This window comes from Mustela putorius, unplaced genomic scaffold, assembly GCF_011764305.1.
Source record: "Mustela putorius furo isolate JIRA1106 unplaced genomic scaffold, ASM1176430v1.1 tig00000738_pilon_pilon_pilon, whole genome shotgun sequence".
In the NCBI taxonomy this organism is placed as follows: Eukaryota; Metazoa; Chordata; class Mammalia; order Carnivora; family Mustelidae; genus Mustela; species Mustela putorius.
In genome coordinates this window covers 4284314-4310317 of record NW_025421463.1, presented here as the reverse complement: position 1 = coordinate 4310317, position 26004 = coordinate 4284314, and the positions used below count along the sequence as shown (strand labels likewise).

Here is a 26004-nt window from a genome sequence, read left to right as displayed (position 1 = left end):
CGAGCAAGGAGCCGGATGCGGGACTCGATCCCAGGATGCTGGGATCATGACCTGAGCCGAAGGCAGCTGCTTAACCAACTGAGCCACCCAGGCCTCCCTAGTGCTTGCCTTTAGAAGAATGATCTAATACTCTGCCACTTGACTTTTCCTTTCCATCGACCTATCTTCTCTTCGTTCCCCTACCCCCCTACCCTACCCACTCTGCCACCCCTGCCACTGCCTTTTCTCCCTTCTTCCAGCCATTCTCTTAGAATCTTAGAACTCTGGGACTAGAACCATTAGAAACCATTGAGTCCAGGTGTCTCTATCATGGCTGTGTGTTAGGATCACCTGGGGAGCTTTTTTTTTTTTTTTAAGATTTTATTTATTTATTTGAGAGCATGAGAGGGGAGAGGGTCAGAGGAAGAAGCAGACTCCCTGCTGAGCAGGGACATGCGCCCCCCCCCCCCAGCCACCCCCATCCCCATACAGGACTCGATCCCAGGACTCCAGGATCATGACCTGAGTCGAAGGCAGGCGCTTAACCAACTGAGCCACCCAGGTGCCCCATCTGGGGAACTTTTAAAGATTACAGATGCCTATATCCCATCACAGACCAGTTAATTAGAATCTCAGGCTTGGGTAATTTTTAAGCTCCTCAGGTGATTCTAATATGATGTCAGGATGGAAACACTGATCTAGTTCAGTCTCTTTATAGATGAGAAGAAAAGCCACAGAAGTTAGGTGAAGGAGGCACTTTTTTTCTTCTCATTTTCCTCTTTACGGACTTTCCAACACTCACTGTGGCCCTGTGGATTTTCCTTAGCTCCGCTGTTGACATATCGCTGGGCGATGCCAGGCAGCTGATCTTAGACAAAACAGATTCAGGCGGACACACACCTCCTGCTCCTGTTCCAGTCCTATCAGCCTGACTGGGGGGCTGGGACTCACCTGGTTATTGCACTGTTCCAGATTTTGAAGGGCCCGTTATTTTGTTTGATTTGGGGTGATCGTATTAGGTGGGTCACGTCCTAAGTTCTCTTCCCAGCTGTCTGTGAGATGTGTGGTATCGTGGGTACAAGGGAGGCCTTCTTCTCCAAGACTAAGAGATTCTGCAGCGTTTCCTGTTCCAGGAGCTACTCCTCCAACTCCAAGAAAGCCAGTATCTTGGCCAGATTACAGGTGAGAGACCGTCACTTGGAAGACCCTTCCTGGGGTCCTGGGAGCCGAGACAGGAGCCCCCAGCTGACTGATGGCAAGGGGCCAAGAGGGCTTGGGAGGAGCTTGCTTGTGGCTGTCTGAGGTTGTAGGTTTCCTGCTATTTGTTATGCTCTGCAATCTAGAAGGCAGAGGAATCCATTTATGGAGCTTGTTGAATCGCAGATTTCTAAAGCGGCCCTCATCTCCCATCTTCACTCCCGGCGGAGTGCGATGTGTTTAGTACATTTAAACAAGAGCCTTGGGGGAGGCCGATGCCCTTGGTCCTTGCTTCCTAGCTTTCATGAATGCTCTGAAGGGAAGCTAGGAGACAGGCATATATTTCACCAACCACAGTTGAGTTTAGGAAGTCGATGCCTTGTTCATAGGCGGCTACCTAGAAAGTCTTTTTGTTGTTTTTGTTGTTGTTGTTGTTGTTATTGTTGAGAGACCGCAGTAGTGAGTGGTGGGGGGTTGAGCGGGGACTGCGGAGGGAGAGGGAGAGAGGAATCTTGAGGCTCCACACCCAGTGCAGAGCCCAATTCAGGGCTCAGTCTCACGACCCTGAGATCATAACTTGAGCCAGAATCAAGAGTTGGTCACCCAATGGACTGAGCCACCCAAGCACCCCTATAAATGGAAGGATTCTTAAAGAGATGTGTTCGTCACCCACACAGTAGCTGAGAAGTGTGCTGAGTTTCAGAGAGGAAGAATGACTTACCTAAGGTAGTTCTGTTGGAAGAGCAGCAGAGCTGGAACTGGGCTGTTATCGCAGGTGCCTGACTTTGTGGTTTCCCGGTAACTATGGCCACTGTCCACAACACTGGTTCTCTAACTTTCCTGCACATTTGGATCGCCTGGAGGGTGTTTAAAATACTGATGCTTGGGGCATCTGGGTGGCCCAGTCAGTTGAGCGTCTGCCTTGAGCTCAGGTCATGATCCCGGGGTCCTGGGACTCAGTCCTGGGCAGGCTCCCTACTCAGCAGGCTGTCTGCCTCTCCCCTGTCCCCACTCTACTCGTGCTCACTCTTTCTCAGATAAATAGTCATAAGAGGCATACACTCCATTGACTGAGCCCGCCAGGTGCCTCCTGGACACAGGGACTTTAAAATTTTTTTTTAAGATTTTATTTATTTGACAGAAAAAGAGAGATCCCAAGCGGGCAGAGAGGGGGAAGCAGACTCCCCGATGAGCGAGAGCCCCATGCGGGGCTCGATCGCAGGACCCTGAGACCATGACCTGAGCCAAAGACATAGGTTAAACCCACTGAGCCACCCAGGCACCCCTGGACATAGACCGGTCTCGCTGGGTGACTAATACATAGCTGAGCTTGAGACCCACTGCTCTGACATTTGGAAGTCACACTGTGTGCCAGGTCTTCTGCTTAGTAATTCATATAATTTATCTCTCACTTTTGTGAGATAATTGTTTGTTGTTTCCCTCATTGCGTGGATTTTAGTCAGGGCATGGAAAAATCTGTCTCCTCAGTGAGCTAATAATAGTATTGTTAATAGCTACAATTTGGGAGTACTTGCTGAGCGTTTGGACTAAATCCAACCAATAATCTCTTAAAAATGATTTTTTAAAAATTCCTATTTAAGGGACGCCTGGGTGGCTCAGTGGGTTAAGCCTCTGCCTTCAGATCAGGTCATGATCTCAGGGTCCTGGGATCAAGTTCCGTATCAGGCTCTCTGCTCGGAAGCAGGGAGCCTGCTTTCCCCTCTGTCTCTCTGCCTGCCTCTCTGCCTACTTGTCATCCCTCTCTCTCTCTGCCAAATAAATTACAAAAAAAAAAAATCTTAAAAAAAAAATTCCTATTTAAGATTTTTTTTAAAGTAATTTCTACACCAAACATGCGGCTTGAACTTACAACCCCAAGATCAAGAGTTGCTTGCTCTACTGACTGAGCCAGCCAGGTGTCCCTTAAATTCCTTTTTTTTTTTTTTTTTAAAGAACTTATTTATTTATTTGACAGAGAGAGAGAGGAAACACAAGCAGGGAGAGTGGGAAAGGGAGAAGCAGGCACCTCGGTGAGTAGGCAGCCTGATGCGGGGCTCGATCCCGGACCCTGGGATCATGACCTGAGCTGAAGGCAGACACTTAATGACTGAGCCACCCAGGCGCCCCTAAATTCCTATTTTTAAGGCTGAAACATTTTCAGTAATTTACACAGAGGTATATAAATGAAATTGAAGGGCCAGGATTTGATCCCAGTCAGTGTGGGATTTAAACTCACATTTTTACTTCACTGATCTTTTTAAATTATCTGGGGGTGGGGGGCGCCTGGGTGGCTCAGTGAGTTAAGCATCTGACTCTTGATTTCTGCTCAGGTCATGATCCGATCAGGTCATGGGTTGTGGAATGGAGCCCGTGTCAGGCTCTGTACTGAGGATAGAGTCTACTTAAGATTTTCTCTCTCTCTCTCTCAAAAAAAAAAAAAAAAAAAAAAAGATTCTCCCTCCCCCTCTGTCCCCTCCCCCACTTTCACTCTCTGCCCCCTCCCTATAAAATAGATATTAAAATTCTCTGGGCCTTTCTGAGCAGGGCTTAACAAATTATAGACCAGACTAGTGGCCTTTTACCTATGGGGGTGCCCCCATTGGAGCACCTGATGAAAGCCATGGACCTGTTCCAGAACATTCCTGTATGTGTACAAAAGGCTGCCTCCTGACTCAGTTCATAGACCTCTCTGAAGCCCACTCTCTGCAATAAGTCTGTAGGAGCCTCAGAGGAAGGAGATGGCCGAGAGTTGAAGGCAGGAGGGAAAATTCCTGGAGAGGAAGCAGAGGCTGAAAAGATAGAAGGAGTGTCCCTCCCTGTCCTGTAGCTCCTCTGACCGGGTCCTCCCTTGTCGAAAGAACAAGAGCTAAGCGCTTACTGAGTGTTGGTGTTAAGCAGGACCGCTCATCCTGGCCACGCCCCTCTGAGCTGATATTGTTATTGTTATCCACTTGATTTACAAATGAAAAAACTAAAGAGGAGTCCCTGGACGAACACCAGGGTTTGAACCAGGGTTTGAACCACACCAGGGTTTGAACCAGGGTTTGAACCGAGGCAGTAGCCCTGTTCTCTGCTTTTGGGCCGCACACATGTCCTCCTCCCTCCAGGGAAAACCGCCGACCAAGAAAGCCAAAGTCCTGCACAAGGCAGCCTGGTCCGCCAAAATCGGAGCCTTCCTCCACTCACAAGGGACAGGACAGCTAGCAGACGGGACACCGACAGGGCAAGACGGTAAGACGGCAGGGCACTGGTGCTCAGGAAGCTGCTGGGGGTCAGCGGGGGTGGGGTGCCCGTTGTGGGGTGGCTCTGCCTGGGAGCCAGGAACGGGAAAGATGGGGCAGCCAGCAGTGCCCTGGCCCAAGCCCCGCGTGGATTGCCCCATCGGTAAATGGTATGGAAATTACCCCAGGAAATCCCTTTAGTCACTCCCAAGTGCCAGGACCCCTGCTCTTGGTAATTCAGAAACCCAGAATTAGCTTCTTTTCTCTTGTATTGCTTTTGGCCCTTTGACTTATGTTTCCCTTGGGCAGTGGAGACCCCTTTCTGGTTTGGCGAGGGGTTGTGGGATAAGGAAAGGAACCTTTCTCTTGGAGTGTATACAGCGTGTTCTGAGCATATGAGCATTAAGCAGCTCTGTTCTAGGTGGTCTGAGTTTCTTACTGCAGCTGAGCTCAACGGGCAGGCTGGAGGGGCGGAGGTGTGCGCCCCGCCCACCCATTCAGATAAACTGTGGCCAATGAAAGATTGGGGAAGGTCTAAGGAATTTAAGCCCAAAGGTCTTTGGATTTCCTTCTCTTTTCCGGGGAAGAAAGATCAGACATTTCCCTCGAATGTTTACTCCTGAGAGTCTGTCACCCTTTGGATAAGGTCCAGCCCTGTTCTGATGGCCCCTGGTGGGGCAGGTATGGGGCTGCCCCGGTGGGGAAGGACCTGTTTCTATAAGCTTATGGGGGCCAGGTTCCTAGCAGGGCTGCTGACTTCAAACTCTTTCTCATTCTCTGCAGCGCTTGTCCTGGGTTTCGACTGGGGGAAGTTCCTGAAGGATCACAGTTACAAAGCTGCTCCCGTCAGCTGTTTTAAGCATGTGAGTGCCCTGGAGATTAGGGGAGGGAGAGCTGGGAACTCGGGCACTTGCCGCCCCTCTCACCCCTACCAGCCTCCTAAGCATTCCAGGCTGGGCATTGGCACCAGGGAGAGAACAGTGGTGAGGTCTGGGTGAGCGCAGTCCAGCTTTGCCTCTTGCTCTGGTTTAAATTTCTGTCCGCTTTTTCCCGGCGGCGTCCCACAAATCCTCATGGAGGCTCTCTGGCAGCGCGCTTCCCTCTGAGGAACTTTGTGCTAGAAGTCCTTTTTCTTTTTCTTTTTTTTTGTCTTCCCCATTGTTCCCTGTTTTCCCACTGAAAGCTTGTTCTGAGCTGCCCTGGGCCCCCTGGCCCCCAGGAGGCAGGTGGGGATCCTTCTGGACCCCCCCTTCTGCCCAAAGCAGCATAGAAGAGTGAGGCCCCAGGGGGCTGGGCCTGGACTGGAAGGACGGGCAGAGATGCTGCCACCTAGAGCGCTCACGTCTGGTCTTTCAAGCCAGGAAGTGGAGGAGGAGGCCCCTTTACTCTTGGAGTCCTCTGGCCAGAGTCCCATCCGAGTTGCTGCTGAACTCTGGGGAGCGCTGTGGACAGTGGGAGGTTGGGAAGTTTGACTTCTCCTGACCTCTCCGCATTGCTGTTGAAGGCACCCCCCTTTCCCAGTGCGGCACTCTTTTACCCTGAGTTTTCACCACAGGGAGTTACATCGTCCTTGCGTTCAGCGGACCTGATTCCGGAGGCTCTGCCAAGCGGGGCCTTGTGTGCCTGGTGACCTAGCCCTCTCTAGGTTCTGTGGGAGACCCCTTCTGTGGCCAGAGATGTGGGGTGGTTAGCCTGATAAGCTCAAGCCAGGGTGAGAAGGGAAAAACGGCTGAATTTCTCCAAAGGAGAGTCAAGGTCCTGTTGGTGCCCAGTGAGGGTTAGATAACGGGGAAGGCCAGCAGGAAGGGTGTGCTGGTGCGTCCCAAGAGAAGACAGGTTGGAGAGGTGGAAAAAGAATGTACCAGAAGTAGTGCGTGAGTGCCAGCATGGTGATAGCTTAGAGACTACTGCGTAGGCTTGAGTGGCGATCGAAAGAGGTGGTATTTGTGCCCAGGACAGTCCCGCGTGTGGCGAGCACTAGGTGGTGTTAGGCCAGTGTCGTCACTGGCGCAAAACTGGCACAGGTGTGAGGTGCCCGGGATGACAGAGTGAGCTGGTCCACTAAGAGCAGCACTCGGGGCGACTCAATCGGGATGTCTGGCTGTGGCCCCCGCCCTCCTGCCCCGTCCCCTGCTACCCACCCCCAGAGTCCTCCCTCCGCTCTCTGGGACTCTCCTCTCGTCTTATGCCTCCATCCCTAGCCCCATACCTGGCGTGCCACATGCAGCGAGTGACCTGCACCGAGGTGCAGAGAAGGACGGGATGGCTCATGAGGCCAGTCGCTCCCCTGTCCGCTTGGGCAGCTCACCGGCCCCCCCGACCCCCGAATGCTCTTGTGCCCACACAGGTCCCACTCTATGACCAGTGGGAGGATGTGATGAAGGGGATGAAAGTGGAGGTGCTCAACAGCGACGCGGTGCTCCCCAGCCGGGTGTACTGGATCGCCTCCGTCATCCAGGCCGCAGGTGGGGACTCCTCCTGCCACGGCAGGGTCTGGGTTTGGAGAGTGACATCTCCACATGGGTGGGGATTGTTGCAGGCAGAAATTGGCTTCATGAAACAAACAAAAAGGCCCACCTACTAGAGTTCTGCCAATCCCTTCTTGGGTTTCTACTCTTCCTGGCTTCAGAGAGGCCACAAAGCATGGCAAGTTTGTAAATTCCCCTTTTTAAGGTTTTTTTCCAGGAACGATCAGGCTGCAGAAGATTCATTCTTCCTGCTATGCCATACTACTTTCCGAGTACAGGGCATGGGTTTATTTTGACTGTGACTGTTGTGGACAACAGGGACCCCCTCTTGCCCGGAAGGAGTTCTTAGAATAGGAGTCGGGTTTGGGCTTGAGAAGAGGGAAGGCGTGAGACTGCACCTTTCCCATTCCTCCCTCCGTCCCTCATGGGTGCCCTCCTCCTCCTCTAGGGTACCGGGTACTGCTCCGGTATGAAGGCTTTGAAAATGACGCCAGCCACGACTTCTGGTGCAACCTTGGGACAGTGGACGTCCACCCCATTGGCTGGTGTGCCATCAACAGCAAGATCCTGGTGCCCCCACGGAGTGAGTTGATGAGAACATTCCCTGTCACGGTTTCTGCAGAGCCCTTGGTGGGAGGGGAACCCTTTGTCTGAGGTTAGACCAGAGCAGAACCTGCTTGCCAGCCTGCTTCCTGTAGCCAACCCCCTTGGCCAGACAAGGCCTAACTAGGTGGCTCTGGCGCCCCCTGTGGGTGGGAGCGGTGTCCGTCTGTGTAACCAGGATTCTGCTGTCTCCACAGCCATCCATGCCAAGTTCACCGACTGGAAGGGGTACCTCATGAAGCGCTTGGTGGGCTCCAGGACGCTTCCCGTGGATTTCCATATCAAGGTCTGGCAGCGAGCCCTTTGGGTCTCCTCCCTGATCTCCTTCCTGCACCCTTCATTTCCTCTGTCCCTGCTACTCACGAAGTTTTTTCTCAAAGACGCCCTTGCTTGCCTGTCTTCAGCAGCTTCACGTTTCTCCAGGAAGGATGTCAGTTGCTCTCTGCCTCCCCAGCCTAGGGTCAGCCTCTGCTCCAGCCTTGTTGCCCCAGACTCTGCCCCAGCCTTGTTGATTACGTTGCTTTGTCTCCTGCTTCCTCCTCCAGAGCCTCACCTTTGCTCACAGCATTTTTCAGGAACATTCCTTCCATGGATTTGGTTAAGTACTTGTATACAAAGAACTGTGGGGATACAGAGCCTGTATTCAGGACTCCGCAGTCTGGCAGAGGAAACGGAGTCCAGCAGAGCAGTCACAAAATAGCCGGGGTTCTGAACCAGGAGTGTGCCTCCGAGTCCTCTCTGTGGCTTTCCATGTTTTATTGTTTTATTTTTAAAGATTTTATTTATTTGACAGAGACACAGCAAGAGAAGGAACACAAGCAGTGGGAGTGGGAGAGGGAGAAGGAGGCTCCCTGCTGAGCAGGAGCGCAATGTGGGGTCTGATCCCAGAATCCTGGGATTGTGACAGCTGAAAGCAGATGCTAAACTGACTGAACCACCAGGAGGCCCCACGCTCTCTTTCCAACAAAACTATAATGTACAACTGAAACTATGATTTCCAACAAAACTATAATTGTACCCATAATGCCTTGCCCAGTGGGCAGATTCAGCACTCTGAACCAAGCACTAAGATCGGAGATCAGTTAGGAACTGAGCACTCACTCTTCTCCAGCTGGCGCTTGTCTGAAGATGAGGCAGGTGACTGTGGGTTGGTACGGCCACCGGTGTTACCAAGCTGGCCTCTCCTCCACTTTAAATAAAATGCGCTTGATTCTGGGGCATTTGGGGGACTCAGTCAGTTAAGCATCTGGCTCTAGAGCCCAGCTCAGGCCTTGATCTCAGGGTTGTGAACTCAAGCCCCACATTGGGCTCCATGCTAGGCATGGAGCCTACTTAAGAAAAAAAAAGAGGAGGGGCGCCTGGGTGGCTCAGTGGGTTAAAGCCTCTGCCTTCGGCTCAGGTCATGATCCCAGGGTTCTGGGATTGAGCCCCGAATCGGTCTCTCTGCTCAGCGGGGAACCTGCTTCCTCCTCTCTCTCTGCCTGCCTCTGTCTACTTGTAATCTCTGCCTGTCAAATAAATAAAATCTTAAAAAAAAAAAAAAAAAGAGGGGTGTCTGGGTGGCTCAAGTCAGTTAAGCAGCTGCCTTCAGCTCAGGTCATGATCCCAGAGTCCTGGGATCAAGCCCCACACCAGACTCCCTGCTCAGCGGAGAGCCTGCTTCTCCCTCTCCCTCTGCCTGCCGCTCTCCCTACTTTTGCTCTCTCTTTGTCAAAGAAATAAAATATTTAAAAAAAAAAAAAAAAAGCTAGATTCTGGTTCCATGTGAGCCAGTCAGCAAGCACACGGTGACTCACTGTCACTTACGCAGTCCTACAGTGGGTACAAAAGCAGGGCCTCTGAGGAGGGGGCGGGGGCAGAGGGTAAAAGGTGGGGAGCGTTGTAAAGGAAGCTCTCGTCCAAAGCCAGTCTAGTTTCTTTGATGCCGACAATGTGATAAGTGCGGAGTGAAATGTTTAGTACACCCAGTGTAAATGTTTAGTACCACCAAGGTCCGGTGTGTACTGTGTGTTGGTCAGGTGAGAAAAAAATGTTGATTGAGCGCTGTGTGCCTGGTTCTGTGCTTGGAGCTGGGCCTGTAGAAGAGGGTCCTCCCAAGCCTGACCTCCACCCCTGCGGAGCTCAGCTTCCGGGTGTGACTAAACAAAGAAGCCACGAAAGTGGTGTTGGGCTGTGGGCTGCCCTGGGTGGGCGGCAAGGAAAGGAACATGTAGGGAAAGTCTAGGCGGGGAAGGTAGCCCAGAGGAACCCCGGCCCAGACTTCACCCTGTGTCTCTCTCTCAAATGGGCCAATCGGGCAGTTGGTTTGGGCTTATATTCCCGGCCTTGAGCTGATGTCTGACGGGTCTGTGGTTTAGGACTCTGAGCTTTGCCTGTTGGCTGATTTGTGACCTTGGAGATGCTCCCCCTCCTGGTGGACTTTGAAATAGCACAGCTTAGGGACACCTGGGAGGCTCAGTTGAGTGGTTTAAGTGTCCACCTTCGGCTCAGGTCATGGTCCCAGGGTCCTGGGATCGAGTCCCACATCAGGCTCCTTGCTGGGCAGGGAGCCTGCTTCTCCCTCTGCCTGCTGCTCCCCCTGCTTGTATGCACATTCTGACAAATAAATAACTCTTTTTATAAAAAAGTTAAAAAAAAAAAAAAAAAGCACAGCTTAGTCCTCATCTTGCCTAGGCTGGGGCTGGTTTTGCTGGGGCTGGTTTTCCCAGGGCTGGAAAAGCCCTACAGAGCTCGCTGTTCGTATTTTCCTACCCCAGGCAGGAAGCACTGAGGTGACAGTGACCTGAAAGCCTCTCTACCCTCCTACCCCCTCATCCGTGGCCTGTCATCAGGGCTGTCCAGAACAGCTTGTGGGCATCTTGGTCCCTGCCCCTGGGGAGTGCAGTAGCCGTTTAGAGCTGTAGCCCAGCGGGTTCACAGCTGTCATGAGACCTAGAGTCCCCAGGGGTCGCTGCTGTCTGGCCATGAGCGCAGAGCGTGCGCAAGGCTGGACTCTGGCACCAGTTTCACAGTCCAGCTCTGGCACTGGTGAAGCTGGGTGGGTGTGGGCAAGTCACTTGAGCCCTCTGAGGCACCTGTTTCCTTGGTCTGAAGTGGGTTTTATACCTCCCATCTTACTGACTGACTGGCATTTTGGTGCCCACCTTGGAAGCCTTGTGCTGTCCCTCCATATCATGGAATCGGGGGCCAGTGTCGAACCTGGGAGGACCCGAAGGCTCACCTGCCAGCTTCCTGGCTTAGGGATGGGTGAGTAAGGGCTGGCACGGGAGGTGGCAGGGAGAGCCCCAGGACCCCAGCAGGCTTGTGCTCTGATGTTGCAGATGGTGGAGAGCATGAAGTACCCCTTCCGGCAAGGCATGCGGCTGGAGGTGGTGGACAAGTCCCAGGTGTCCCGGACCCGCATGGCCGTGGTGGACACAGTAATCGGGGGTCGCCTTCGGCTCCTCTATGAAGATGGCGACAGTGATGACGACTTCTGGTGCCACATGTGGAGCCCCCTGATCCACCCAGTGGGCTGGTCGCGGCGAGTCGGCCACGGCATCAAGCTGTCAGGTCCGCTGTCAGGGCTGGGGCAGGAGCATCTCTGCATCCCACAGCCCCTGTGTGGTGGGGGTGACCATCTCCAGCATGCGCGTGTTAGTACCGATGTCCAGAGAGTGTGCATGATTTGACCAAGGTCACTCAGTTTGTGAGGATTTTAAATCACTTCGAACCTGGAGCCTACATGGCATGGGAAGCGTCTGGATCTTAAGGGTTCAGTAGCCCCTACAGAGAGCCCCTGACAGGTTCTGTCTTCTGGTCTGGGTGGAAGGGCGCAGGGTGCCCAGATACAGATTAGAGCCTATGCAGGGCAGCGCCACGGTTCTGGGGAGGGCAGGGAGGTGGCCCTGTGAGCAGCCTGCAGCTCCCTTCTCTCCCTTGCTCCCCTTACCATCTCCCCAAAGAGAGGCGCAGTGACATGGCCCACCATCCCACCTTCCGGAAGATCTACTGTGACGCTGTTCCTTACCTGTTCAAGAAGGTGAGGCACAGCCCTCGGGCACTTCTCATCTCGGTCATGGTGTGCGCCAGGCCTCACGCCCCCGGGGTGTTCCTCTCCCTCCCTGTTTCCTTCCCAGACGACCAGATGAGGCCAGCTCCCCCCACCCTCCATCTGGGCCGCCCAGATTCCCCAGCTGCCCCATTCCTTTAAGGTTCGAGCTGTCTACACGGAAGGTGGTTGGTTTGAGGAGGGAATGAAACTGGAAGCTATTGACCCCCTGAATCTGGGCAACATCTGCGTGGCAACCATCTGTAAGGTAAGCCCGGACCGGCCCCACAGCCTCTAGCGTGGCTTTTGGGAGCCAGTAGGGCAGCGCAGAGCCCTGCACTCGGCGTCCAGCCCCCCTTCCCCGCTCTGGCTGCTCGGGGAGTGCTGTGCTTATGTGAGTAGGGGTCTTACCTGCTCCTTGCTCAGGATCAGCTTCCCTGTTATCTCCCTGGGGGGCCTTCCCACCGCCACACACTGTCTTCAGGTGGCAGCCCCGCCAGGAGCCGTAGCTGCTGACCACGCTGCATGCTGCCGCCTCCCTTGCGACTGTGGCCTAAGCAGCGAATGACTCTGCCTAAGCCCTCCAGGACATGCTGGTTTGCGCATCTAGCCAGTCTTCAGGCTGGGCCCGTGTACTCACCACTAAACATACTGGAAAAAAACAGCTGTAGTCCCTGTGGGAACAGCATTTGCTGTCTTATGAGGAAGGTAGAGAACCTCACAACTAGGGGTTCCGGTGAAAGCAGAAGCTCAGGGAAGGCTGAGCTCTTAACTCTGGTTGGCTCCATCCGCCTCGTGTCCCCCGTAGCCTCCTTACCCTGGGATGGAGGGTGCCATTCGTGATACCATGGTGTCTGCCTGCCCTTCCCCTCACTAGGTTCTCCTCGACGGCTACCTGATGATCTGCGTGGATGGGGGGCCCTCCACAGATGGCTCAGATTGGTTCTGTTACCATGCCTCCTCCCACGCCATCTTCCCAGCCACCTTCTGCCAAAAGAATGACATTGAGCTCACACCCCCGAAAGGTAAAGACTGTCCTCACAGTTGGAAAGGGCAGTGTGTGCCCACGGGCCCAGATCCCTGTCCAAGCCCACACCCCTAGCCGTTCAACTGGGCTGACTTGGCTCCATGGCTCATGGGTATCTGGGTGAGCGGAGCTCCCACTTGTTCCTTTGGGCAGTGAACAACCTGTACGACAGGACCATCGTCTTCTGTAGCGGGTACCAGGCTGGGGAGGAGGGAGACTCTAGACTGGGTCCTGAAGCAGCTATCCCGTTTGGCTTGTGCGCCTTTCCTGGACTCCCTCCCGCCTCCTCTGCTTTCCCTCCACATCTACATTTTCTGCCCCATCAGGCTACGAGGCACACACTTTCAGCTGGGACACCTACTTAGAGAAGACCAAGTCGAAAGCAGCTCCATCGAGACTCTTTAACATGGTGAGGAGCGCTGGGAGGCACAGGGCCTGGGGCAGCCCTGCCCACTGTCAGCGGGGCTGACTCCACCCCCCTTCTTCCTTCAGTCTGGACCGCGGGGATCAGCCACTTCAGGGGAGAAGTCCCAAACTCTGCCATAGGCATTCCGCCAGACTGTCCGGCCGGCTCCCTTCCCTGCAGGGGCTGGTGCTGGGAACAGTGGGATCACTGGCAAGGGACCCTTCCCCACAGGCACTCCGGGCCCCACTCCTCCCGTGTACTCACAGGGAGCTGGCTGTCGTGGTCACCGCGTCTTCCCCCCCCCCCCCATCCCCAGGACTGCCCCAACCATGGCTTCAAGGTGGGCATGAAGCTGGAGGCCGTGGACCTGATGGAGCCCCGGCTCATCTGCGTGGCCACGGTGAAGCGGGTGGTGCACAGGCTCCTCAGCATCCACTTCGACGGCTGGGACAGCGAGTACGACCAGTGGGTGGACTGTGAGTCCCCGGACATCTACCCCGTCGGCTGGTGTGAGCTCACCGGCTACCAGCTCCAGCCACCTGTGGCCGCAGGTCTGGGCTCTCGCGGCCCCGGGGGACTCTTGACTTTCCTTCTCTTTTTCCTTCCTGCCAACCACTCCCTCTGTGCCGGGCCTGCCTCATTCTTTGGCATGAGACCGAGAAGTCTCCTGGACCGCTTCTAGTGAAAGAGTGGCCCTTGTGTCCCCACCTCCCGCTCCTGACGTGTCTGTCTCCCGCTCCCTCTGGCCTGCGGAGCGCCTCCCTTGACCTTGCCCACTCTGTCATATGCTCGTGCCCTGGTGCACCCAGGTAAACCACCCAGGCCCCTCGGAGCAGCCCGGGGGACAAGGGTGGGAAAAAGGGACAGCTGCTCTCCAGTCCCTCCCCCATTCTCATTGCCCAACTCTGGCTTTCCTTCTTGGGGTGCCCCGTGTGTAAGGGCGGCTAGTGAGGTGTGGGCAAGGCGTCTCGGGGCGTGTCCGTACCATGCCCTCTTCAGCTCTCCTCTAACCTCTTCCCCTCGTCTTTCAACAACAGAGCCAACCACACCTCTGAAGGCCAAAGAGGCCACAAAGAAGAAAAAGAAACAGTTTGGGAAGAAAAGTAAGTGATTCTCCGAAGCGGCCGGGCTGGTGTGGGACTTGGGATCAGTTGGGCCTTTGGCTCTGGGAGCAGGGGGTGGTCACCAGGTAGGTAGCACTCTTCGTGGTCCCTCCGTCTCCTCTCCCTTGCCCTCTGACTCCTGTCGGCCTGTGTCTTAAGGGACCCAAGTACAAATAGGGAGGCTTCGGTCTCTGGGAACGGTCAGGGTCCCGGGGAGAAAAGGCAAGAGATGGTATTTGTAAGAGAGAAGAGGGGGAGGGGTCCCCATCCCTGCTGCCTGTGGTCAGAAGTCAGCGCGGCCCCGTCCGCCCCCAGGCGGACACAACTGCTGTCTGAAAGTCAGATGTCTGGGAGGCTGGCCGTTTCTCCTCAAGCCTGTCGTTCTTCCCCTGGGACCCTCAGGGGCAGGAGCTGCGGTGTCATTTCCCTAGGCGGCGCCCACTCAGATCCGGAGCCCTGTGCAGGCTCAGCTGGACGGGATGGCCGTGGGGTGGGTAGGGAGGGGAGGTAAAGCCGTCCTTCCGAGCTGCCGGCCTGTGGCAGTGAGCAGCTCTCCGTGAAGGGGCACCACGGAGAGGAGAGGTTTCTGGAAACAGGACAAGGAGGAAGGCATGGGGTCCCTGGGCAGGATCAGGGTGACGTGAGGGTATGGAGCTGGTTTCTGGAAACAGGACAAGGAGGAAGGCATGGGGTCCCTGGGCAGGATCAGGGTGACGTGAGGGTATGGAGCTGGTCACGTCCGCAGTGGTGGGGCTGGGAGAGTCACCGTGCAGGGGAAGAGGGGAGGGAAGCTCAGCAGGCACCGGGGATGGGGGGCGGGGGGGGGGGGCGTGGCTGGAACTAACCCCTCCCGGAGAGACGCTCTCTGAGACTGGGGCACCTGCCCCTCGGCCCCTTCGCCTCTGCTCCCCCATGGATGACCCCCACGGATACAGCCCGTGCTGAGTGTCGTTCTGTTTTTATTCAAAGGGAAAAGAATACCACCGACCAAGACCCGGCCTCTCAGACAGGGTTCCAAGAAGCCCCTGCTGGAGGGTGACCTGCAGGCCGCAGAGAAGATCGGGTCAGATCCTGCTCCAGAAGAGAGTAAGAGCCTCCCGGGCGGGGTCGAGCCAGGGCCGGCCTGCTCGGGCGCTCAGAGGCGGCCCCTCTCCTTCCCCACCTGGGCACAGAAGAGGAGAGTCCAGTGTGAAGGGGCTTCTCCGGGCGCCAAGCAGTCCTTCTCGGACCCCGGGGCCAGGAGAGCTTCCCGAACGCCCACCCCCGCCTCTGAACGCACCCGCACGTCTCCAGCCGGGCCCTCTCCGTCTCCGCCGCCTGCCCCACAGGGGGAAGGTGCCGTTCCCACCTCCCCGCCACGTCCCGAGGGCCCCCTGCCTTTCCCGGAGCTTCCCACCTGCTCACCCTGTCCTCCCGCCCCCCCCACCCCTCCTCTTCAGTCATCGCCGTGCGCGTGAAGGAGGAGCATCTAGACACGGCCGCGCCCGACAAAGCCCCGAGTCCGGCGCTGCCTGTCCCCATCGAGAGCATCAAACAGGAGACGGACGACTGAGCCTGCCCACCACCAGCCCCGGGCTCCTGGGGGCCGCCGCCCTTCCCCTGCTGCTTTAGTCTGCAGACGGCGCCTCTCTGCCTGAGTTCTGCCAGGAGCTCCGACGGCCGGCCCCAAGGACTCCCGCCCTCCGCCCTGCAGTAACCTCGCCGCACACCCACATACCCCTCAGCTGCCAGCGGGCAGAGGGCTGCCCCAGTCACACTGGAAGACGAGTCTGTGAAGCGTGTACACGTGTGTCCCACAAGTCCCGTAATGCAGGCCTGGAGCCGCGCCCTGGAGGGGAGGCTGGTGGCGAGCGGTGTGGGTGCCTGAGAGCAGCCTCTCCCCTCTGGGCTTGGCGCTCTGCTTCTGCTTCTGCCCTACCCGGGGGAGGCCAGGGAACCCCGCGCAGGCAGCTAAGCACCAATGACTGGGAGGCAGGTTCTGGTGACTTGTGAGGTGGCCTTAACCTGTTTTCTCTGTTGGCAAGAGGACTGCCCCTGATCTCCTAAACAGAACAGTGGCCTAGAGGTGGGGTCTGCTCTGGGCTTGGGGCCCCATGCCACATGGGGAGGCCCGGTGGCAGAGGGGGCAGCCGGCCTGGAAGGCAAGCAGCCGTGCTGTGAGGAGGCCCCAGCTGGAAGGGAGACCAGCCAGCTTTGCGCTTAACCGCTCCAAGCCCCCTTCTCGCCGTTCCCCGGGGCCAGATGCAGCGCTGCCCGAGTCACAGGGCTGGCTCAGGTGGCCCTAAGGGAGCCAGAAGAGGACAATAGCACCTGCTTCCTGGCCCTCTATCCCTTCCTGTCCATTCTCCTTTCTGAAATTACATTCTAGAAGCTCCCCTAGTGTCTGCCAGATTTCAGTTGCTTTTATTTTTCCAGTTCGTCCCCTTGGAAACTGTCTCCTCCTTCCGTCTCTTCAGTGAGTCTTCCTGGAAGGGAAGGTGGAGGCAGGCTGACCTTTAGTTCTTGTCTTTGAGTAGAGACCCGCTGCCGGATGGGTTCCCTTGTCATCCCTCCGGGGTGACAGCTACATCCTCTGAGCTGGTCCGTCAGGCTGCCGCTGCCCACGCTTGCTGGGGGCGGCGCTGGTCATGCATTTGCTCAGGACCCAGGCTCTTTGATGTCACCCAGAGATGGGGTGACCAGCCTGAGGGAGCGGATTTCCAGTCATTTCTTTCAGGGAGAACTTGAGCCTCACTCCTTTGCTAAAGGCGCTAGAAAGCTCCACGTGGTATAGACACCAGGGCCAGAAAGTGGCCGGTAGGTGCAGCCTGAATTCCCCCCAAAAGTGACTAGATCTAGAACACAGTGAAGATCAAGGACAGGGGCCCTGCTTTTACCTGCTGTCGCTCACACACACCCCAGACCTGCCGTGGTGACGGGTCAGTAGCCTCAGACCCCAGGGGAGAAAGATGTCCTGGGTGTGCATTTGGAGCTCTCGAAGGCTCCTGCTCCTGGTGGAAGCTAGTGCCTCGTCCCAATCCACTTGGAGTTTCTGGGAAAACTGTGTACGCCACGTGACGTGACCCTCAGTTCCTTCTTCCTGAATGAAGTGACACCTGCCTGTGCCTGAGAGCTGAGTGTATTCTCGTTTGTCCCCTCATGGGATCCATTACGGAGGGTGGGTTCACCCACAAGCACAAGGAATAAATGTCCTCGTTTGAGCACCCCGTCTCCATAGCAACCACGCCGGGGTACCCTTTACATCTCTGCTGTTCTCTTGCGGAAGATCCTCAGCTCCCCAGAGGCGGAGCCCGTGCTGCAGCGGACAAGCCCCGATGAGTGTGGGACCTGAAAATACGTGACCTGTGTTGCTGGAGCCAAGAGATCTACTTGATTGATCACAGACGGAAGCGTGGGCTTCTGGGAGGTTTTCACTCCAGGCACAGGACCGGCTTTATACCTCACTTACCCTTGGAGAGAACCAGAGACCTTGGAGTCCAGTAGCAGGGGGAATGGGTGGGGGGCGATGGGGGGATGGGGGGCGGCTGTGAGAGCCCCTGACGAAACATGCCCGCTGCTCCATGACCTACAGGGGCTCCTGGCGCAGATTAGACCAAGTGCAGATGCGCACACCTTTCCTTCACTGCTCCCCAGTCTAGACACTGTCCGAGGGGTGGGGCAAGCACAGGGACTGCCATCGGAAATGGCCTCCTACACCGGGTTCAAGGACCCACGCGTGCACAGTCGATTTTCACAGGAACCCTGACGCACATGTTGACTTCACTTTATGGGGGAGAAAAAGCCTTATCAGAGTTTAGTAACTTGTTCACTTAAATTCACAACTGTTAAGTGACAGCACTGGGATTAAACCCAGGGTGGCCTGCCATGTTTCCACCAGTAAGTCCTCACTCGGTGTCCTTGCTGAAGCATCTTCCACTGGCCAGACAGCACGCCAGAGGTTGGGCCTCGAAAGCATGATGCATGCGTGGTCCAGCCGTAGCTGTGCGCAAGGTGAGCAACGGCCCGGAGCAGGGCTCGGAGCCGTGTATGATCCTCGAGGTCAGGGTCCTTGTCTTTTTTTTTTTTTTTTTTTTTTTGAAGCAGGCTCCATGCCCAGCTTGGAGTCTAGATCAAGAGTCTCATGCTCAGAGTTGCAGGCTGCACCGACTGAGCCAGCCAGGCACCCCAGGGCCCCCATCTTTCTGTTCTTTTGCATTCCTGGGAAGAAACTGCTACTTTCCACAAAAATGAAATAGCGGGGGGCGCCTGGGTAGCTCCACTGGGTAAGGGGCTGCTTTCGGCTCAAGTCTTGATCTGGGGGTCTTGGGATGGAGCCCCATGTTGGGCTTCCTGCTCAGCAGGGAGTCTGGCTCTCTGGCCCTCCCCCTGCTCGTACTGTCTCCCATAAAAATCTTTTTAAAGAATGAAAAATCAGGGCACCTGGGTGGCTCAGTGGGTTAAGCCGCTGCCTTCGGCTCAGGTCATGATCTCAGGGTCCTGGGATCGAGTCCCGCATCGGGCTCTCTGCTCAGCGGGGAGCCTGCTTCCCTCTCCTTCTCTCTCTGCCTGCCTCTCTGCCTACTTGTGGTCTCTCTCTGTCAAATAAATAAATAAATAATCTTAAAAAAAAAAAAAAAAAAAAAATGAAAAAAATCAGGCACCTGGGTGGCTCAGTGGGTTAAAGCCTCTGCCTTCAGCTCAGGTCATGATCTCAGGGTCAGGGTCACAGGATCAAGCCCCGCACCTGGCTCTCTACTCAGCAGGTGGCCTGCTTCCCGCCCCCCCCCACCTGCCTCTCTGCCTACTTGTGATCTCTCTGTCAAATAAAATCTTGAAAAAGAAAACAAAAAACCTCTAACTCCAGTGCTATTTGGAGCACCTCACCTGACAGGAACTTGGTGCCACAAAAGTGTCCGCAAAGACTGATGCCATTGTCATTAATGCTGCTTCCAGATCCATCCTCTAAGGCACAACTGCTCACCTTCAGCTTGGGGTCTTTCTAGAGGTTCCTTCCTCCCAGTCTACCTGACTAGAAACACTTATGAGCTGTGTGCCCCTCCCCCAAAGAAGATACACCTGAGAATGAGACCTTACTCGGAAATAGGATCTTTACAGAGGTAATCGTGTTAGAATAAGGTCATGGGGTTGGGCCCTAATCCAACTGGACTCCTGTCCTTCTAGAAAGGGGGAACTTGGACTCCAATCTTGCAGGAAGATGTGAAGGGACAGGGGGAGATGCCATGTGAAGTCAGGCAGAGACTGCAGTTGTGTGGCCACAAGCCAAGGCCCATCTGGGGCCACCAGAAGCTGGAAGGGGCTCAGAAGGCTCTCTCCCACAGCTCTCAGAGGGAGCACAGCCCTGTGGACATCTAGATTGCTGAGAACAGCGAGCCAAAATGTCTGTTGTCCTAAGCTACCGAGTTTGTGGTACTTTGTCACAGCGGCCCCTGGAGGCAACTACACCACCTCCGGTCCCCAGGCACGCAGGTCCTGGGGGTGCCACTCCATAGGCAGGCCAGGCTGAGCCCTCTCTCTGTCTTGCCAGGACCTGCTTTTCTGTTCTCCGTTTCCCTCTCAGGACTGGCCTCTCCCCTAGACACCCTCCCGGTGCCCTCACCACACAGCAGGGGTCCCCACAGGCCAGGGTCCCCGTATCCTCCCCTCCACTGTGCGCTGCACAATTTTGCTACAACCAAGGGCTCAAGTAAACGTAAATGTCAGGCGGGTGATGGAACAACACAGAGCAGGGGCCAGCAGGAGGCGGTAGCCACAGCGACGGCACCCCTGCTCCTCCTGTCCCAGGGCTGAGCCAGGCCCCAGAGTCCAGGAAGGACTGGAATCAACAATGAGCTGCAAATCTGGCAATAGTGGCATTGCTTCTAGAATGTTGGCTCCAGGTATTCTGTGGCTTCTCAGAAAGGCCACTGTCCCACAGGATGGGACAGTGTAGTCATTTCCTCACAGACCCACCTGGGCCCAGCCAGAGGTAGAGGAGGTGAGGAGCGGGGACAGACATCATAGAATGGAAGCGACAGAGTCACTGTCCAGATCTGGAACCGCAGGAATTAGGACCAAGAGAAGTCAGATCCCTGCTACCCCAGGCTCTTCAGAAACTGACCCACCCACCGAGGCCTCCCCCAACCTGCCCCCAGGCCAACCTTGTCTGCTCTCGGCTGTCAGCCCTTCATGGGGGTTCTCCTGGCAATGGACCTGGGGGCGGGCATCCACTTGGCCTTCCTGGCAGCCCAGCCTGGGCAGGTTTCAAAGACAGCAGTTGCAGCCTTCACCCTCTGGCCATGGGCACTGGGAGGGGTAGCACAGGTGGCTCCCACACGCAGGTTCAGCCCCATGAGCCACCTGAGGAGAGGGGAGAGTTCAGGGAACCCGATGTGCCGAGCCTTCCTGGGGAGGGGGCGGTGAGGAGGTCCTCGGGAACTGGGGGGCAGTGGAGCCTGGTGGGTGAGGACAGACTCTGGAGGGAATCCTGGCTCAGACCCTCACCAATTAGGGGACTCAGAGGGAGTCCCTCCATCCTCAGATCCCTTGTCTGTAAAAAGGGAAGAGTAGCAATAATAATGCCAGAGAGCTTAGGGTGCTCCCGACACTGTTCAAATCAATCTATATATGCGAGCTCACAGGGTCATCCTCACGAAGAACCGCCATGAGGTGGACACAGGTTCTTCCATCTCCTTTACAGATGAGGGAATGGCACAGAGAAGTTATGGGGCCCGGAGTCAGTCTCCAGCTCTGCTGGACTCCAGGATTCCTGTTGCTTTCTTATGAAATTAATGAAGGGCCCACAAATATTTATTAGGTCCCACCCCCCTAGGCTGGGAGGAGGAGTGAGGGAAGCCAGGCCCAGAGAAGTCCACCCCGAGCCTCCATGCACTTCTGGCGCCCTCAGGCCCGGCAACTGGCTCTGGCAGGACCCTCACCCCAGAAGATGCTCGGCCGCATGGCCATGGTGTCCTGGGGAGAGAGTGGGGCCTGACTGAGAGCCACTGGTGGGTCCCCAGCCCACCCCGGGGTGGGGGGGAGCAGCGGAGGTGCCCACCTGTGCAGCGGGAGCAGCTGGCAGTCACAGTGGAAGGGGTTGCCGCTGAGGTCGATGAGCTCCAGCTGGCTGAGATGGGGCAGGGCGGGTATGGCCTGCAGCTGGTTCTTCTGCAGGTGCAGGCTCCTCAGCCGCGGCCCCAGACCCAGAAAGGCCCTGGGAGAAATCTTCGAGGAGATGCCAAGCGTTGGTGCGAGCTCCTGCCAGGCCTGTCTCACCCCAAGGCCTGGGAGGTTGACCCATGCTCCCCCAGCAGAAGGGAAGCGGAGAGCCCAAGGTGGCCCAGGGAGAAAGGGCAGTGCAGGGATGGAAACCCTGGCTGGTCTGATCCCAAAGCGCCTGCCCTTTGTGCATCACCCAACGTTCATGGTTCTTTCTATACCTGAACACACCCTCATTAAGGCAGAAACCCTTGGGGCTCCAGCCCTGCCTTCAAAGTGCTCAAGAACCCTACGGACCCCCTTCCTCCTTGCTGTGGCAGTACCTTCTCTGGCCGGCCTCCCGGTGTGGCCCTGGAATCCAGCTGGTCTGTCCCCACACCAGAGCGCCCTGGGGGCAGGCACAGCCTTGGCTCATCCCAGGGGCACCGGGCCAGCCTCAGACCTGACTACGGGGGCAGCAGTGTTTGCTGAGGGACTGCATGCGGCCCGGGGCCTCATGCTGCCTCCCCTCCCAGCCACTCCCCAGCGCACCTGCTCCAGGCCGCTGTTGTTCAGGAAAAGGTGCTGCAGTGACCCGCCCACGGGCCGGAAGGCCCCATCTGCCAGGCCTCCGAGCGGGTTCCCGGAGAGCTGCAGCTCCAGGAGGGCAGGCAGCCCCTCCAAGGCCCCCGTGGGCACCGCTTGCAGCTGGTTCCTGTCCAGGTGCAGCTTCTCCAGCTCCGGAGCTGGGCCTATCGCCCCAGGGGACACTTGGGTGATGCGGTTGCCGCTCAGGTAGAGCCAGCGCAAGGCGGGCAGGCCCGTCAGGTCCCCGGGTTCCAGGCGGTCCACGACGTTGCTCTGCAAGTGCAGGGAAAACAGGCCGGGCAGGGCGCGCAGGGCGGCCCCGGGCACTTGGCCGAAGCGGTTGCGCTCCAGGTACAGGTAGCCAAGGCGCGGGGCCCCCTCGAGGGCGGCAGCGCTGAGGCCGGAGAGCTGGTTGTCCGACAGGTAGAGGTAGATCAGGCTGCCCAGCCCCGCCAGGGCGCCCGCCGCCAGCTCGGTGAGGCCGCAGTGCTGCAGGTGCAGCGACACGAGCCGGCCCAGGCCCGGGAAGGCCGCGGGCGGCACCGACGAGAAGTGGTTCCGCCTCAGGTCCAGGAGCTGCGTGTCGCTGGGGAAGCCGCGGGGCACGGCCCACAGGCCCCGGCTCTCGCAGCCGCTGTGCCGGGACTCGGCGGCGCACACGCAGGCGCGCGGGCAGGGCCGGGCGGCCCCGTCGGCCTCCTGGGGGTTGCCAGGAGGGCCGCGGAGCCGCGCCGCCGCCTGCCACTCGGCCTCCTCCTCCTCCTCCGCCCTGTCCCCGGGGCAGCGCAGGTCTGTGGGCCTCAGGGCGTCCAGGGCCTCCCCTCCCAGGCGCCGCGGCCCCCGGCACGTGCCGTCCGAGCGCACCCGCGCCCGCGCCAGCCACTCGAGCAGCGGCCGGGCCTCACAGCCGCACCACAGAGGGTTGCCCTGCAGCCGCAGCCGGCGCAGCTGGCCCGGGCCCCGCAGCGGGGGCAGCGCGGCCAGCTGGTTCCCGCGGAGGTCCAGGCTGCGCAGGCGCGGGCAGCGGGCGAAGGCCCTGGCGTCCAGGGCCTGCAGGGCGCCGTGGTCCAGCATCAGCTCCCGCAGGCCGGGCAGCGCCAGCCCGTCCTCCTCGCCCACGTAGGTGAACGGGTTGTGGCCCAGCTCGAGGCGGGCCAGGGCGCGGGCCTGGGCCAGGGCGGGCCCGGGCAGGGCCTGCAGCTCGTTGTGGTGCAGGCTGAGCCGGCGCAGGGCGGGCAGGCCGGCCAGGGCCTCGGGGGCCAGCACGCTGAGCGCGTTGTGGGCCAGCCGCAGCCAGCGCATGCGCGTCAGCCCCTGGAAGGCCATGGCCGGCAGGTAGACCAGCGCGTTGTGGGCCAGGTTCAGCGTGGCCAGCGCCCCCAGCGCCCCGAACGTCCCCGGCCGCAGCTCCTCCAGCCGGTTGCCCTCGAGCTCCAGCCGCTGCAGCGAGCCCAGCCCATCCAGGGCCTCCTGCGGCAGCGAGCTGAGGCGGTTGGAGGCCAGGTTGAGCAGGAGCAGGCGGCCCAGGCCGCGGAAAGCGCCCTCGGCCACCAGCTCCACCCCGCAGTGGCGCAGGTCCAGATGTGTCAGGTGGGGCAGATCCCGGAAGGCCGCTGCGGGGATCACCTTCAGCTTGCTGCCTTGGAGGTCCAGCCTCTGAGTCAGCTGCGCGGGGAGAGGCGGGGGTTGGGGGGTGCCGAGGGGCGCGAGCACTGCAGCCCTCGCAGGTGCTCTTCCCTCTCCTTGTCCTTGTTCTCTTCACCGGCTCCCCGGCTCCGAGCTGCCGGCGCTTCGCACATCGACCCGCGCTGCGCATTTGCTTTCTCTTCCCCTCCCGCTCCTGACTCCACAGGGCAGAGACCGGATCTTAGTCCCGCATATCCCCGTGCTCTCTGGGTTTGTAATTAATTCAATATTCTCACAGGGTTTGTAATTAATTCAATATTTATCTTTTTTTTTTTTTTAAAGATTATTTGTCAGATAGAGAGCACGAGGTGCGTGGGGAGGGGTAGAGGGAGAAGCCGGCCCCCTGCTGAGTAGTGAGCCCCATGTGGGACTCAATCCCAGGACCCTCCGATCATGACCTGAGCCGAAGGCAGACGCTTAACTAACTGAGCCACCCAAGCGCCCCAATTTATAAGTCACCTACTTGTTCCAATCATATAGAATTTTAAATAGGCTGTTTTCCTAGTGGTGATGGTTATTCCCATTTTACAGATGTGAAGACTGAGGCTCGAGAGGAAAAGTGACAAGCTAAGGTCTCCCAGCCAGGCAGTGGCAGATCTACTGGTGCCAACCCAGGCTCCTCCTGTTGTCCTCCCTGCCCCCGTCATCCTGCTAACCTCAGGGATGGCGTTTGGCACCTCAGTGAAGTTCTGGTGCCGACAGGCGACATGCCGTCTGGGATTGTCGCAAATGCACATCTGTGGGCAGCGCTGGGCAGCTACGTGCCAGGCTGGGCCCAGTGGCAGCAGCAGAAGCAGCAGCAGCAGGGAGATGCTCTGGGGCCTGGGAGAGAGGAAGGGTCAGTCGTTCACAGGGGCAAGTGTCCCATGCTGTCCACTTACCAAGCCCAGCTCCTATTTCCAGAGCCCCTTGGATGTCTTCCTCCTTTGGCCGCGGTGAAGGTGTCATTACCATTGCTCCATGCAGCAAAGTTTCTATTGTCAGCCTTGTTTAACACTAGGGGAAACTGAGGCTCAGATAGGTGACCTGGCGAGTCTCTTTGGCTACCTGCCCCTCGGCTCAGGGAGGCCGTGCTGAATGTAAGGGTGACCTGACGGCTCAAAGGGTGTGTCCAGGCTGTGGTGAGGCTCCCGGACCTCCCAATGGCAGAGAGAGAAGCAGCCAGTGCCCCAGGCGTGGTGGCAGGGAGCATAGTGGCACCTACTGTGAGAAGATGGCCTGCGGCCAGAGGGGCACCCAGGCTGGGCCCGAGTGTATAAGGCAAGTCTCGGGGGGGCAGGTACTGTGGGGGCCGAGAGGCTCGAGGGGACGTCCTGGCCGGTCTAGCCACACTGGCAGGTGAGCAGGAGGCTTGGGCCTCGGTTTATTCCCCTTTCGTCCATCCGATGCCATGCACCAGCCCGGACTGGGATGCAGGCAGCTGAGGGGATGGGCTTGGGCTGCGCTTCGCGTAGCTCCATCCCCTTCCCCGTCCTTCCCCCAACTTAGGCATCCATCAGATCAGCCAGTGGGAGCCCTTCCCCTCAAGCACAACCATGGCCTGTTGCCTCAGGGGTGACCGCTGCCACCGGGGCTCTCCTGGCTCCCCCACACTGCCCACCACCACCAACCGAAGGGAACGTTCCACGACACAGACGGGCTTCTGACACCGCCAGCTGAAAACCTTCCAGCATCTCCCCGCGGCCTTTGGTGGCAAGTCCTGACTCTTGATGCCACCTGGAGTGTGCCCAGATTCTCCAGGGTCGCCCTTGGCTCCCACGACACAGCTTCCTCCTCGCCGCCTGTGACAGCTAAGCCCCCCACCTCCTCCTGCCGTTCTCAGCCTGCACAGCGTCCCCTGGGCAGCCTCGCCGGTGCCTGCGCTAGGCCCGACCCTCAGCCTCCTCTCTGCTTGTCACCATCTGTGTTCAGTCTCCTTGAGGTCCCAGGCCCCTTGAAGGCCGGGGCTGCTGGCATCCTCCCGAGGCTCAGGGTGGACTGGGAAAGGGGGGCCCTGTGGGAACAGATCCCTCAGGGACAAGTGTCCGGGTTCAGAGGCCCGCTGCGCTCTCAGACAAGCCCCGAAAGACGCGCCCACGGCGGCTCGCTGCAGCAGCCCCCCTCCCATTCACCCCCTTCCTCAGAAACCAATTCGGGGACACCCTGGAGAATCTCTCCCTCAGCAAATCCCAGAGCCCCTGTTTCCCGACCCGTCAGAGGCCCAGAGAGGGCCAGGGGCTTGCCTGCAGCCCCTCAGTTTCTCTAGACACCCCCGATTCCCCCCAGGGCCCAAAGACTCACCCCTCCATGCCGCCTCGCCTTGCACTGCCAGTCCAGCCGGGATGCCGCGGGAGCCCCCCTGTCGGGCCCGCAGGCCTGGCAGCGGGGACGGGGCTGAATGGGAGGCATTGTGGGCAGCCCAGCCTGAGGCCGAGATGAAGGAGGGGCGGGCAGTGGTGGGAGAGGCGGCTGGAGTTACAGGGCCTCCTGCCCGGAGCCGGCTCAGGGCTCAGGATCGTGGAGAGCCCGGCTGGGACAGCCAGG

General features: G+C 57.9%; 2 protein-coding genes across 3 annotated transcripts in view; one reads left to right on the top strand and one right to left on the bottom strand.

Annotated features, from left to right (window-relative positions):
- Positions 1-17237, top strand: part of L3MBTL2 (L3MBTL histone methyl-lysine binding protein 2) — a 20179-nt gene extending 2942 nt beyond the window's left edge. Inside the window, exons 3-17 of one of the 2 annotated variants that reach the window (XM_004771263.3) lie at positions 1028-1161; positions 4284-4407; positions 5181-5260; positions 6745-6862; positions 7314-7448; positions 7666-7754; positions 10789-11020; positions 11413-11489; positions 11662-11766; positions 12376-12523; positions 12852-12934; positions 13248-13482; positions 13969-14034; positions 15004-15120; positions 15474-17237. In XM_004771263.3, coding sequence (XP_004771320.1) covers positions 1028-1161; positions 4284-4407; positions 5181-5260; positions 6745-6862; positions 7314-7448; positions 7666-7754; positions 10789-11020; positions 11413-11489; positions 11662-11766; positions 12376-12523; positions 12852-12934; positions 13248-13482; positions 13969-14034; positions 15004-15120; positions 15474-15586 — 1856 coding nt within the window. In that variant the 3' untranslated portion in view covers positions 15587-17237. The remainder of the gene's footprint in view (positions 1-1027; positions 1162-4283; positions 4408-5180; positions 5261-6744; positions 6863-7313; positions 7449-7665; positions 7755-10788; positions 11021-11412; positions 11490-11661; positions 11767-12375; positions 12524-12851; positions 12935-13247; positions 13483-13968; positions 14035-15003; positions 15121-15473) is intronic. The other variant, XM_013045172.2, reaches the window with a different exon arrangement.
- Positions 14977-26004, bottom strand: CHADL (chondroadherin like). Its single transcript, XM_045083794.1, has 6 exons — positions 25762-26004; positions 24138-24303; positions 21760-23460; positions 21068-21234; positions 20172-20370; positions 14977-15196 (listed from the first exon to the last, which is right to left on the bottom strand). Exons 1-5 carry the CDS (start codon positions 25767-25769, stop codon positions 20190-20192), a joined length of 2223 nt encoding a protein of 740 aa, XP_044939729.1. The 5' UTR covers positions 25770-26004; the 3' UTR covers positions 14977-15196; positions 20172-20189.